Genomic DNA, 14,679 nt, shown 5'->3' with positions numbered 1-14,679 from the left:
GCCCGCTAGAGGATGATGGAGCTACGTCAGAGCCCAGAGTGCCCTCAATTAACCAAAACCGGGTCCACTGATCACTTTGTCCCCCCCCTTATTTAGGCTTGGCTCCTACTGAACAATGTCTTTGTAGCAAGTACGGAGGCGAGCAGACGTGACGCTAAGTGAAGACGAACAAGAAACAAAACGCCTGAATTGTTTTGAGTAGGGCTAATTATTTAGCCATAAACACTAGCAATAGACTGCTTAATCTCCCCCATTCTGATATATATGACTATCCTAGGATAGTCATGACTCACTTTTTACAATTGACATTTATTGGTCGTTTCACACGGCCCCAGACCGTAAGATATTGTTCCTATTCTCCTTTGTACCACCTGATTTTGCTTCCATCCTATGGATAACTTGTTTTTGTAAGAAAAGAAAACAAAATTCCTTATATGTACTTTTGTTCTTTATTCACATCTCTGGTCTCAATTTCTTATGTCCCAGATAGATTGGTTATGAGAAAATTCAACCAGTTACACTACATTAGAGAGACACATATCTTACAGATTATTGAACACTGATAAACTTTTCTTATTTTCCACTTGCTTTGGCAATGCAAACAAGTGTATCTTATACCAATACATCTTCATATTCACAATTGAAAGTGAACTGAAGAGAGGGTTAGAGGAACGGGAGACAGAAATAAATAAATGGGGAAACAGAAAATAAAAGTTGTGGGTGAGAGACAGAGTAATAAATGAAGGGTAACTGAGAAACAGACAGTGACTGATATCAAACCTCAGATCTCCAGCCTGCACCTAGATGAGGTATCGGGAGCATGTCTGAACTAAACAGCACTTTCTGGCTTTACTCTCCCTTTCTCTCTTTCTCTTCGTTTTTCACTATCCCCTTCCCTCTCTCTTTTCCTCTCCCTCAATTTAATGCAATCCATTGACATGAACGCTACAGTATTCCTGTCTCTCTTTCTGTTCCTGTCTCTCTTTCTGTTCCTGTCTCTCTCTTTCCCTGCTCTGGTGTTGCTGACTAGTTCATTGGTTATCCCCAGGGACTTGGTCCTCCACCATTCAGTGTGTGAAATAACTAGCTCCGGCCTTTGTCTTTCCAGCCGTTCTTCACACAGACGGATCAATATGTTCTCATTACTAACAAGGAACATGAAAGCCGGGCATAGAATCTTCAAAGTGCAGTCAGCCGTCCACTTAGAAACAATAGAATGTGTTATAGTTGGGACACAATGGAGCGTTAAAACACAGCCGTTGGTGTTGGTTGTACAACAGTGTGGTACAGTATCTCACATGCCCATGTGCAGCCCGTCAAGTGGTGCTGTTAATTACTGGGACCAGGCCTTTTGTTCCTCTTCTATATCTTTGAAACCATATAATGACACCAGCTATTTGGAGGCCAGTGAGTGGCGAGTTGTAAAGTGCTACTGTACTCCTTGACCCTCCCTGTCTGAGTGCTGTTGGCCCTGTCTGATTACAGAGTAACAATTAGTGTCACATGCCAGTTTTAATTCACTTTTATCAAGTCAATCAAATATGAAGGATTTACTAATTACAATGGGGCAGTGCTGCAGAGGAACGAAAGAGAGAGACACACAGAGAGAACAAATGACAATGTCAGCTTTCTTTTCATTAAAATGGACAAATTAAAAGGAATGTCTCTTTGAATGAACTGAACAATTTCACCAAACAATACCAGCAAAGAGAGAAAAAGCTTTAATCACCACTTTGCTGTATAAAACAGCTACAGAGAGACTAACCAAAAAGTATACACATCAGAGTGGGCAGAATTTAAATCATGCACTGCATTAAATATTAAAAGTCTATTTTTATTTATTTATTCTTTCTCATTTAAAGAAGTATTTAAGAAATTCCCCTGCCTGGCTTATATAACCCGGCTGTCAAATTTTTATTCTGCGAGAGTGGGTTTCTGTGCCCTGCTTTCTTCCATCTCAAATCGCCTGACTGCACCGATAAGTCCCCGCTCTCCTCCCCTTCCCTTTTCTCTCCCCCTTTCCTTCCACGCCATCTCTCACCCAAATGTCTCCCCTCTCAGGCTAATTAGAGAAGACCTCAAATGTAAATAAACATGTTGAAGAAACATGAGGGGAGGGCTGGAGAGTTGGAGGTTATCTGCATATTGCAATTCATGCTGTATACTGTAATTCAGAGCTCCAGACTGTGAGCTTGAGCCTTTTTCTTGGCTTTTTGGTGTTTCCGTTTTTGGTTGAAAGGTGACTCATTCTTGCCCTGATATCAAAATTGTTTTGCGAGGTGCTTGTGCGGCTGCGTGTGAGCCACTCCCGTCGCACTCACTCCTCCCGATGAGGGAGTAACTGTGACAACAGCCTCCCGTTGTGAGTGAGACAGGTAGGCAGATACTGCCCTACACAATGAGAATGTTCAGTTAAGCAGCGAGAGGGAGAACGATAGGGCAAACCTAGAGAGCGAGGAAGCAGATCATAGCAAAGTTCAACACAGCTAACAATATCGCCAAAGAAGAGATGTCATTTTAAACAAGTTAAAAGGGCCGTATGTGTGATTGTCACTAACATGGATACAAGCAGAAATGACCAGAAGACATTTGCAGGTAATGTTTTCAGTTAATGTTTCAAATGTTTTTACAACAGAATTGTTGCGAGCACCTGAGACATTCTCAATTGAAACTTTCCACCGGTCCATTCAGTTTGCATTTTCATACAGCCTCCTCCTACTCCCCTCAGACACTGGCCCTACTATTCCACCCTCCCTAAACTAGCTAATACCAACCGGTCTCATTCTGGAAGCTTAGATGAGGAGAAGAAACACTGTTTGAATTCAGTCTTGTAAATGTTAGAGGCAGGATTCTACACAGTGCCCTATAACGTCACAGATGACAGTAACATTGCCATCAACGTCACAGAATGTCACAAAACGGGATCCCTCTAATTCCAACGCATACTAAGGACAGAATATGCTCTTGGGTTACTGGCGTCATAGCTAAAAAAAATGCAGCGGATGAAGTTGTCTCGTCCCCAGACATCTCTCCCCCCAAAAAAGTTTTGATGTTAGCACTGATCAGGCAGGAGAAACATGTCAACGGCTTAATAAACAATTAGGAGTTTGTGAACAATTCTTTTTTTTTTATATTCTGCAATTTGCAAACAGTGCTCACTGCCATTGCATCTGTCAAGCAAAACACTTAAATCTAATCACAACTAGGTCAATCATTAAAAATGTATTAAGGAATAAAAAAAAATAAAAAAAATGCAGATAATACCTCGCTTAACGCACAAGTTAACCAGGCTAAAACATCAGCAATAGCCTCCTATTCTAAATGAGAGGCTTGTAAGTAGAATCCTGACTTGAGTTTTCAGTTCACCATTTGCTGGCAGTGGGTCATGTGCTGTGCGCTAGGAGGAACTTTTCATCTCTAGTCCTTCTTGGCCACGCTCAAACCAAGCATGCCAACCCAGAAGGCATCTATTAAAATGTAAGATTATAACAGCTAAATCAGCCCTTGAATTTTTTTTATGTTCTCTACAATTGCTCTATTGGTCTAGCCGTGATTGCATTCATAAGAAATAAAAACAGAAAAATCATTTATCTCTTTGTACAAATGAACTAAAATGCCTCTCCTGCATTAGCATTGGGCCAACACCCCAGGGAGAACCACCAGGACCGGGGCCGCAAAATACGGACTTTGAACAAAGTCCAGTGGCTATCCTCAAATGCAGCTTGGCTGCCACCCCCTGACCAGGTACACCTGCCCCCAATCAAGCCTTGTCAGGGGGAAAATAAAAGGGCCCCAGGAAAGCAGGTCCAGGCATCAGGGAGTAGAAAAGGTGAAAGAAAAGCCTGATGCCCTTCCACGCCCCACAGGTTTCTATATTTCATGGTGTTTCTTCTGTCACTTTCTGGAAAAATTAATGCCATCCAGGGCCCAGAATACTGGCGTTGTGTCCATTCCCTGTGTGTCTTCCCATTACAGAATAATAATTGTTTTCGGGTGTGACCAAATCCTGTGTTGATGCCACCAACTGAAAGACTCAGTAGCAACAGAGGAAATTGTTGTCAGGAGCCAAGCTATTATGTGAGTAGCTATAATTCTGTTTGTGTGTTTTGCCGGAAGGAGCCAGAACATTCTAGTTGCAGCCAGCATGGCCAGCTCCTCCCTCATCCAGTTGGCCCTCATCAGGACCTTCTGGGTAAAGATAAAAAGGCCCCAGGAAAGCAGCTGACAATGGATTAGAGGAAGCTGCAGAAGGCAGGAGAAGGAAAAGCGCAACGCTAAACCCCACAGACCATGATGCTGCTCTACTCCAATGGGAGCCACAGAAGGAGGAATGAAGTCAGGAAACAAGGACTCTACCAGTGCTTGAAACTCTACTGGAGGAATGAGACAACTATTCTACAAGAAATTACATTAAATGGTGTTTTATGGATGGTGACTGAAAATGCTATCAACAATAACCCTTCTTTTGAATGACTCAATGCAGCGTGGATCCTTTATTACAGCAATTGCTAGTATAGTTTTGACCACATCTAGCCTAGCATGGCTGTGTTTCCAATAGACAGGATCTCAGCTAGCCTAGCATGGCTGTGTTTCCCATAGACAGAATCTCAGCAAGCCTAGCATGGCTGTGTTTCCCATAGACAGTATATCAGCTAGCCTAGCATGGCTGTGTTTCCAAGAGACAGTATCTCAGCAAGCCTAGCATGGCTATGTTTTCCATAGACAGTATCTCAGCTAGCCTAGCATGGCTGTGTGTCCCATAGACTATACTGTCATTTGACCACACATTCTCTATCTTGGTCAATTCTGAATTGCTAATCTTTCCTCCTGTCTCTCTACAGTTTTCTGTCTCCTTTCACCTTTCATCTTCTCTCTCCTCTTTTCTCTCTTTCTCCTCTACTCCTTTCTCCCAGTCTCTTCTCCCTCCTGTCTCCCTTCTTTGTTCTCTCCCTCTCTGTCTGTCTCTCTGTTCTGTCTTTTCTCCTCTGTTCTCCCCTCTTGACTGGAGGGCCTATTTCAACAGATTCACAGGGACAGGAAGAAGAGCCCTCTGAACAAAGACAGACGAGAACAGCCTCTTCTATACAAGGAGGAAGTGGAGACAAAGAAGAAAGCATGGGTACAATTTTGTTGTTTTCTTGAGGTCACTTCTTTCATGTTTGGAAGGCACTCTCTTCCACAGGCAATACCCTTGAAAAACATCAGTACAGTTGGAAGGCTCTCTCCCCCTCTGTACCTCTCATTCCCTCTCTTTCTCTCTCCCCCTCTTTGGTCTCTCTCCATTACGTTTTAGTAAAACAGTTTTTGCATCGTCATCCCATCCCCGTAGTAGTACCTTCTGATGTGAGAAGAAAGACAGCCAATGAAAGCCGGGTCAGAGGCCCTCCGCGCCCGTCACAATTCTCATTGTACCGTGTTCCAGACAGACGTGTGAACGTGTTCTCTGTATGAGCTACTACTTGCCTGTGTCACCGCTATTCTCTCACCTGACCAGTGCCCTGTGGTCGCCCCGGTGCGGTCGGTGCAGGTCCGGCTGACCGGCAGGAAGACGGTCTCCCAGCCGCCCGTGGCGTAGCGCCAGTTCTGGGACTCCAGGATGAGGGTGCGCTGGGTGCCGTAGGCGATCATGAAGCAGTAGACCACGTGGTGCAGCTGGCAGCCGTACCCACAGCCCTTGTTGATGTTACACACCAGCTTCCTGGCCTTGGAGCAGTCCTGGGGGTTCTGGGAAAGGGGAGGAGAGCAGGAGGTAGGAGGAGAGAGGAGCGGAGATGAGGTGGAGATGTTAAAACCCTGAGGTGTGTTTTACAGCGTCACGGTGTGGACTGGAGAACGGAGAGCTGTCCGACGAGGCACAGAGTGTTGAACGTATATTCCGGCGTGCAGCGTCTTTTCCGTAGCTTTCACTTTTCAGAAAAAAATATTTTGCCCACGTAGCCCAGGAACCAGGTTTTCACTTAAAGTACTACTTAGTACTCAACACCAGCGTAGGTAGGCTCTATTCTGCAAGCCTAGCCCATCTGTCTTACAGAAGGGGAGTCAGGGAGGGTCTGAAGACAGAAAAGCATCCATTAACATGAGCGTTCTCTTTGTTTAACTCCTATCTTGATCCTGCTAATCATGTTGACAACATGTTAACAAAGAGATATGATTAAAGCTCTAAGACTGTAGCGGCCAGAGTATGGGTGTGTGGGTGTGTGTGTGTGTGTGTGTGTGTGCATTGGTGCATCTGAGAGTATCAGGGTGTATATGTGTGTGTGTGTATAATTACTGAAGCTTGCAAAACAAGTATCCCTATCTTAAATCTCTACAACACCACACTGTTTATTCTAGGCTGTTAAGCATGGCAGAATAAACACTATCTGTTATCAACATGAAATATGGTAGTCATATCATGAGATATAAATAGGGCTGTTTTTCATTCCGGAATCGAAGGTCACTTTCTCTCACTTCTGCTTCAGCACAAAACTGGCTCCCGCAGTTTTCAAGAAATGTTGTATTTTTATTGTGACTGAGTAATGTCAATAAACCTGGAAATATTTATTTTATTTGAACAATACAACAGAGCAAGTAAGCTTCTGAAAACTGCGGTCCTTTTTATTGACTTTGATTTGGATATGCACACTACTGTTCCATGCTCCAATTACCTTAGAGCATGTTATTATGCATACAGCGAAACACCTTTACAATTATCCCCCTCTTAAATCAATTTCTATGTTCTGAATAAGCAACCCAGAATGTACGACAGCTAGTGTAAACCAGCTGGCTAGTTAGCTAATGTGGTATTAACTAGCGTTGAACCTATCGTTGCTTTGCGGATCGCACTTGAAAGAGTTTCTAGGTAGCTCCACAGACTAGGACCAATTGGCCCACATTCACATGGCTATGGACTTGTTGCCATCCATAGGCGTGTCTGGTGTCACACGTGATATCACAGACACCCTAGGCCCCAGGAACTTTACTGGTAAAGTTACCATCTAGTGTGTGTGTGTGTGTGTGTGTGTGTGTGTGTAAAGGGCAGAGAAACATTGACTGTGGGACCCAGTGATGGATTGCTTAGGCAGAACCAGAACGACAGCCAGGACCACTGCTCTTCGATCACACACAGCCATTATCCTATCAGACTTGAACACGCACACATGCACAGTGGACAGACACAAGATTTATCAAGTTAACCACTAGCTAATGTTAATAGCAGACCCATTATTACTCATTAACAGCCTCAGCTATCAATATTCCTCGTCAACCAGCATACACACACACACGCATTCACTTTCTCTAATACAGTGGGGAGAACAAGTATTTGATACACTGCCGATTATGCAGGTTTTCCTACTTACAAAGCATGTAGAGGTCTGTCATTTTTATCATAGGTACATTTCAATCTAAAACAAAAATCTAGAACATCACATTGTATGATTTTTAAATAATTAATTTGCATTTTATTGCATGACAATACAATGCAACCAGTAAGAATTCCGGCTCTCACAGACCTGTTAGTTTTTCTTTAAGAAGCCCTCCTGTTCTCCACTCATTACCTGTATAAACTGCACCTGTTTGAACTCGTTACCTGTATAAAAGACACCTGTCCACACACTCAATCAAACAGACTCCAACCTCTCCACAATGGCCAAGACCTGAGAGCTGTGTAGGGACATCAGGGATAAAATTGTAGACCTGCACAAGGCTGGGATGGACTACAGGACAATAGGCTAGCAGCTTGGTGAGAAGGCAACAACTGTTGGCGCAATTATTAGAAAATGGAAGAAGTTCAATATGATGATCAATCTCCCTCGGCCTGGGGCTCCATGCAAGATCTCACATCGTGGGGCATCAATGATCATGAGGAAGGTGAGTGATCAGCCCAGAACTACACGGCAGGACCTGGTCAATGACCTGAAGAGAGCTGGGACTACAGTCTCAAAGAAAACCATTAGTAACACACTACGCCGTCATGGATTAAAATCCTGCAGCGCATGCAAGTTCCCCCTGCTCAAGCCAGTGCATGTCCAGGCCCGTCTGAAGTTTGCCAATGACCATCTGGATGATCCAGAGGAGGAATGGGAGAATGTCATGTGGTCTGATGAGACAAAAATAGAGCTAAACTCCACTTGCCGTATTTGGAGGAAGAAGAAGGATGAGTACAACCCCAAGAACACCATCCCAACCGTGAAGCATGGAGGTGGAAACATCATTCTTTGGGGATGCTTTTCTGGAAAGGGGACAGCACCGTATTGAGGGGAGGATGGAGGGGCCATCTATCGCAAGATCTTGGCCAACAACCTCCTTCCCTCAGTAAGAGCATGGAAGATGGGTCGTGGCTGGGTCCTCTAGCATGACAATGACCCGAAACACACAGCCAGGGCAACTAAGGAGCGGCTCCGTAAGAAGCATTTCAAGGTCCTGGAGTGGCTTAGCCAGTCTCCAGACTTGAACCCAATAGAAAATTATTGGAGGGAGCTGAAAGTCCGTATTGCCCAGCGACAGCCCCAAACCTGAAGGATCTGGAGAAGGTCTGTATGGAGGAGTGGGCCAAAATCCCATCACTAGAAATTATTTTCTGGTTACACAATGACAGAGTGTGTGTTAGTGGCAGTGGAATTTTAGTGAGAGTGGAGTGTGTGTTAGTGACAGAGGCGTGTGTTAGTTCCTGAAATATCACGAGTCTTCCTACAAAAATAATGAGTCAAAAGACAATACATTCCCTGTCAATCATTTTGTCCTATTTTCTAAATCATATGATATTTTACTGGCATCAAGGATCTTGACCTATTTCCCAAGTATCATATGAAAATAAAAACAATCTTTTTTATCTTTCTGATATTAACTAAAATGTTTATTAATAGTAAAATAAAGGTTTCCTTAATATTTACATGTATGAATGCATTGCATGGACAGGATGAACATACATTTTAGAGCAACCAGCAATCATCCACTTAATAAATAAAGCTTTCTTCATAAATCCTCCTGGCACGCCGACAAGCAAGCAACTCTAGGCGATGCTGACGTGGCTTTTCAGATTTTTTTATGTAATGTTACTACAGCCATAGTGTCAGAGGAGTGTGTTAGTGACAAAGACGTTTGTGTTAGAGACAATGGTTTCTGGACCAGGTTAGACAGTACTGTACCTGGAGATATGTAATCCTGTTCTAAACAAGGTCAGACAATATTGTACCTGGAGAAAAGTAATCCTGTTCTGAACCAGGTTAGACAGGTCCTTGGCCTCCTTCTCCCTCCATTCTCCTGCTCCATCTGCCTCACTCAGGTAGTGCAGGTCTGTCATGATGGACCTGGGGCCAACACACACACACGGTGAGAGGTCACAGCTGGGTCAAAACATTGGATGGCTTCGGTCCTCTGTTTCATAAATAGCATTTTAGGGTTGGGATAAGGTTAGGGTTAGTGTTCTAATGGTGTTTGGGGGTTAAGGGTTACAGGTTAAGGGTTACAGAATAGGATTTGTAATGGATTACTTTGTTTCCAAAAAAGTCCTCACAAGTATAGTAAAACCAGTGTGTGTGTGTGTGTGTGTGTGTGTGTGTGCGCGTGTTTGTGTTCCTTTCTGCATCTCTGTGTGAGTGTGTGTATATGATTTTCTAGACTGCATCAACTGATGTGACCTAGAAAAATGTGCCCAAACTGAGTGGGAAGGAGGACAGTCACCAAGGGCCTATGCTCCTTAAAGGCCTCACTGCTTTAATGATTTCCTGACCATTTCACAACTTATCTTAAGAGTGTGGCTGATGACTTTCCTGCCTGTGCGATATGCAGATGAGCTTGGTGACCACATACTAACACACTGTGTTTCAAAATGCGTACTCAAGTGTGCTGTTCTGAGAACATCCAAAAGATATGATCTACTATGTGAGAATACAGAGCACTTTAAAATCTCTCCAGTTGAAGCATGCTTTTGTTGACATCATTTCCTCACGCCCAAGCAACGTTTCTTTTTCTTGCAAATCAATGATGATGAAATACAAGTGAGCAACAGTCTTCTTCGGTCGTAGTTTCCTGTGCAACTACGAAAGTCACAATGAATACTGGGAACAAAGCAGGGCCTACGAGAAAAAGTATGGTCCAGTGTGCTTTGGTTACCAGAGTTCCTAAGTACGGTAGCAGAACACCTGGAAAACTTAGTACATACTTTCTAGTTGACAAGACAGATGACTTCTGTACTGTACTTACTATAGGCTCTAGAAAGAACACAAGTACGTATTTTCAAACACATCCACGGTTACATTAACCATTAATCTATATTCAAAATGACACATTGGTTTCCCTCCTCTCTAAGAAGTTTATGGACAAGGTTTGACAGCAATCGGAGCTAGGTTTACTTTCCATTGTGCTGTTCCCACACATTCATGTTTTAGCATTTTGAAGCACAAATCACATCCTGGTAAAGTCCTGGTACCATCTAGGGATCTAAAATATAGACTTTTTATATGCTAACATTGGTAGCGTCACTTGAATTGGATGTATTCCATGAATGCCACTGAGTGTAACCGATATTATAATGGTACTGACATTACAGGTGCTGGTCATAAAATTTGAATATCATCAAAAAGTTGATTTATTTCAGTAATTCCACTCAAAAAGTGAAACTTGTATAATGTATACATTCATTCCACACAGACTGATATATTTCAAGTGTTTATTTCTTTTAATATGGATGATTATAACTGACAACTAATGAAAACCCCAAATTCAGTATCTCAGAAAATTTGAATATTGTGAAAAGGTTCAATATTGAAGACACCTGGTGCCACAATCTAATCAGCTAATTAACTCAAAACACCTGCAAAGGCCTTTAAATGGTCTCTCAGTCTATAGGCTACACAATCATGGCTGACTTGACAGCTGTCCAAAAGACGACCATTGACACCTTGCACAAGACACAAAAGGTCATTGCTAAAGAGGCTGGCTGTTCACAGAGCTCGGTGTCCAAGCACATTAATAGAGAGGCGAAGGGAAGGAAAAGATGTGGTAGAAAAAAGTGTCAATCAATAGGAATAACCGCACCCTGGAGAGGATTGTGAAACAAAACCCCTTCACAAATGTGGGGGAGATTCACAAAGAGTGGACTGCAGCTGGATTCAGTGCTTCAAGAACCACCACGCACAGACGTATGCAAGACATGGGTTTCAGCTGTCGCATTCCTTGTGTCAAGCCACTCTTGAACAAGACACAGTGTCAGAAGCGTCTCGCCTGGGCTAAAGACAAAAAGGACTGGACTGCTGCTGAGTGGTCCAAAGTTATGTTCTCTGATGAAAGTAAATTTAGCTTTTCTTTTGGAAATCAAGGTCCCAGAGTCTGGAGGAAGAGAGGAGAGGCACAGAATCCACGTTGCTTGAAGTCCAATGTAAAGTTTCCACAGTGAGTGATGGTTTGGGGTGCCATGTCATCTGCTGGTGTTGGTCCACTGTGTTTTCTGAGGTCCAAGGTCAATGCAGCCGTCTACCAGGAAGTTTTAGAGCACTTCATGCTTCCTGCTGCTGACCAACTTTATGGAGATGCAGATTTCATTTTCCAACAGGACTTGGCACCTGCACACAGTGCCAAAGCTACCAGTACCTGGTTTAAAGACCATGGTATCCCTGTTCTTAATTGGCCAGCAAACTCGCCTGACCTTAACCCTATAGAAAATCTATGGGGTATTGTGAAGAGGAAGATGCGATACGCCAGACCCAACAATGCAGAAGAGCTGAAGGCCACTATCAGAGCAACCTGGGCTCTCATAACACCTGAGCAGCGCCACAGACTGATCGACTCCATGCCACAACCACATTGCTGCAGTAATTCAGGCAAAAGGAGCCCCAACTAAGTATTGAGTGCTGCACATGCTCATACTTTTCATGTTCATACTTTTCAGTTGGCCAACAGTTCAAAAAAAATAAATGTTGTATTGGTCTTAAGTAATATAAAAATTTTCTGAGATACTGAATTTGGGATTTTCATTAGTTGTCAGTTATAATCATCACGATTAAATAAACATTTGAAATATATCCGTCTGTGTGTAATGAATGAATATAATATACAAGTTTCACTTTTTGAATGGAATGACTGAAATAAATCAACTTTTGGATGATATTCTAATTATATGACCAGCACCTGTATAAATGTTTTAGTATCTCTTTTATTTTTTGCAAGTGTTTGTTACCTCTGCTGGTGACCCAGCTCCTGCAGCAGGGTGTCGATGTGTTTCTGCAGGTCCGCAGGTTCTTTGTGTCCCAGCTTCTTGACCTCACTGCGAACGAAGTACCAGAGCTCTCTCACCCCGTTCTCCACCTTCCTCCTCAACTCTTCCTGGTTCCTGCCTGGCCCTGGACATAACAAAGTCATCAGGTACGATACAATGCTGGATTAGACTGTGTGCTAAATAGCTCAAATGTAAATGTAACCAGCTGCCCTGAGACACAGATCCGATCAGCTAAGAACACATGGTGTCAAATCACCCGGTCAGCTGGTCACTCGGACAAAGCACATAACCTTGATGCTGCTACAGTGTGCAAAAAGCAACAAAAAAAAAAATCAGTTTTCCCATAGAGATCAAGTTTAACTTACCCTAAAACTAAAGCCTTGAAAGCAAAGAGCAAACTAGCCCATTGTCAAGGCCTAGGGCTTACTTCTTCATCTCCTTTACACTCTGTGGGAACAGTGCCACAGACAAGTCAGTGTCACAATGGTCTTTAAGTTCATGCTACTAAGCACAAAGCCAGAGACAGAGCTGACCTCCTCTTGTATCGCAGTTAAAAATAGCCTTCAGTACGACAAAGGAGAAGTGAGTCGTTTCAAAGACTTATCCAGTATGGTGGAAAAGATTAAGGAGAGTTTTCACCGAAAAACTGCAGTGGACCTGATTTGAACTCATGCAGGAGCAGTACATGTTTACAGGAGACAGAGATTCAGGTTGACGCACCACCAAGTGGGTCATTTGCATTCAAGCTTGCATTGAAATTGAAGTTATGTCCCTTAGATCATTGCCTTTACCCATATAAATGTAATTAAAATAACATGTTGTAACAATTTACATTTCATGAAATGTATGTGTCCTATAAGAAGTTTTAAAAAGACAAAAAGTGTCAAAAACATTGTTTATTAAAATCCTTATACAGAGAACTTCAAGTTTGGATGCCTGAAAAGTATCGAAAGGAGCAGATGGCATGTTTGCTCTGTAAAAAGCCATTACCATTGCTACATAAAAATACATCTATATTTGAACCCCCTCCCCAAGTATTACCACAGTTTCACACAAGCATGCATTAACAAACAGCCTACAGTAAAAAAAGCAGTGTAAATGCTTCTGTTTAAATTAAAATACGTTTCTTTCATATTCTAATGACAAAAAACCTTCATAAATAAAAGCAAATGTAACCAATTTTTTTTTACAATAGCTTATACTAAATACAATCGATACACCAGGCGTGTCAAACTCATCAGGGTAGGGCCATTTTTTAAACTGATCTACATATACTGATCTACATATACCTGTATCTTTAAAAGGTTAACATGCTTTATGGCTGTGGCAATGTCCCCTTACAGACACAGGCCTATTGAATGCTGTGTGTCGCATTTCCCATAAACCCAACGAGAGATCAAGGCTGCATGGACCGACAGGGTGGTTCAACGAAGCATTGCCCGAAGATGAGGTCGAAATGCCGAGCACCTGCGTGGCCAGCCAAGGCTACTGCTCAAAATGTTGCCTGAACATTTCTCCTGTTATATTATTTATAGCCAAACTATAAAAAACAAATCCACACTGCGGTTCAGTGACCCAGGAAGGTGGCCTCTGTGTGCGCTCTGCCTCTACTGCATGCACTGAATGGGACAAAAGCGCTAAAGCAGTGCAATTAACATAATTGATGCAGTTGAAAGGCTGTAATTTCTCATTAAGTAGATGACTCAACTGTTTTCACATTCTCATGTGTCCCGCGGTCCTGTGGTGGCTTAGTCATTTACAGGCTTATTTGCATAAATCCTTAATTAAATAATGTTTTGACAACCAATATTACATTTGCTGTAGTAGACGGTTAGGGCATTAGGTGGCTGATGGCTTTGGGTCGATCCGGGAGGTCAGTGACGGCAAAACACTGCCGTTTGGGCGCTCAGTATATTGGAAGCGCTTGCTGGGAATCGACAACGGGCTGGATCTGTGTTTGACGCGTGCATTAGACTGTTGGAATGTTTAAATCAAAATCACTGCCACAGACGGACTTAGTAATTCGGTGGCTGTGAGCATTTATCCCATTTGGCTAATCAATATCTACATCCCAAAAGGGCTCTTTTAACTAGTTAGCAACCAGACTGAGGTATTTTCTGTCTCAAAAACCATGCATAACACATTGGATATAATGCTGGCCTAGCTGTTAAGATAACTCTAGGTAAAACATCTCCCAGGTGAATTGTTGGATGGATTCAACCCTTTCCCTGGTTGATTCTACTCTTGATTCCATAAACCTTTCATCTGTCTTCTTTTTATGTTTCTCACAAAAAAAAAAAAAAAATGGATTGAGGTTTAATCCTAAATTCCCCTCCAACTGACCTTGTTCCACGTGGCCACGCCCTCCCTCCATGCACCTTGCGAAACAACTGCAGTGCTGAACCATGAAGCTGCTTACCAACTCAGGTTGAAAACTGAGCAGCTGGTCATGCATATTTCAGAGTTGAGAGATAAACACAAGC

At 42.8% G+C, this 14,679-nt stretch overlaps 1 protein-coding gene across 1 annotated transcript in view; it reads right to left on the bottom strand.

The window, feature by feature from the left end:
• The window catches only part of fut8a (fucosyltransferase 8a (alpha (1,6) fucosyltransferase)), a 77,551-nt gene that overhangs the window by 6,333 nt on the left and 56,539 nt on the right, over window positions 1-14,679 (bottom strand). The window contains exons 4-6 of the mRNA XM_010897259.5: window positions 12,158-12,320; window positions 9,176-9,290; window positions 5,487-5,724 (exon numbers count right to left, since the gene is read on the bottom strand). Of these exons, the coding sequence (XP_010895561.2) occupies window positions 5,487-5,724; window positions 9,176-9,290; window positions 12,158-12,320 (516 nt within the window). The remainder of the gene's footprint in view (window positions 1-5,486; window positions 5,725-9,175; window positions 9,291-12,157; window positions 12,321-14,679) is intronic.

Source organism: Esox lucius, chromosome 15 (assembly GCF_011004845.1).
Source record: "Esox lucius isolate fEsoLuc1 chromosome 15, fEsoLuc1.pri, whole genome shotgun sequence".
Taxonomy (NCBI): Eukaryota; Metazoa; Chordata; class Actinopteri; order Esociformes; family Esocidae; genus Esox; species Esox lucius.
The sequence above is the reverse complement of the archived record's forward strand: the minus strand, read 5'-3'. Positions and strand labels throughout refer to the sequence as shown.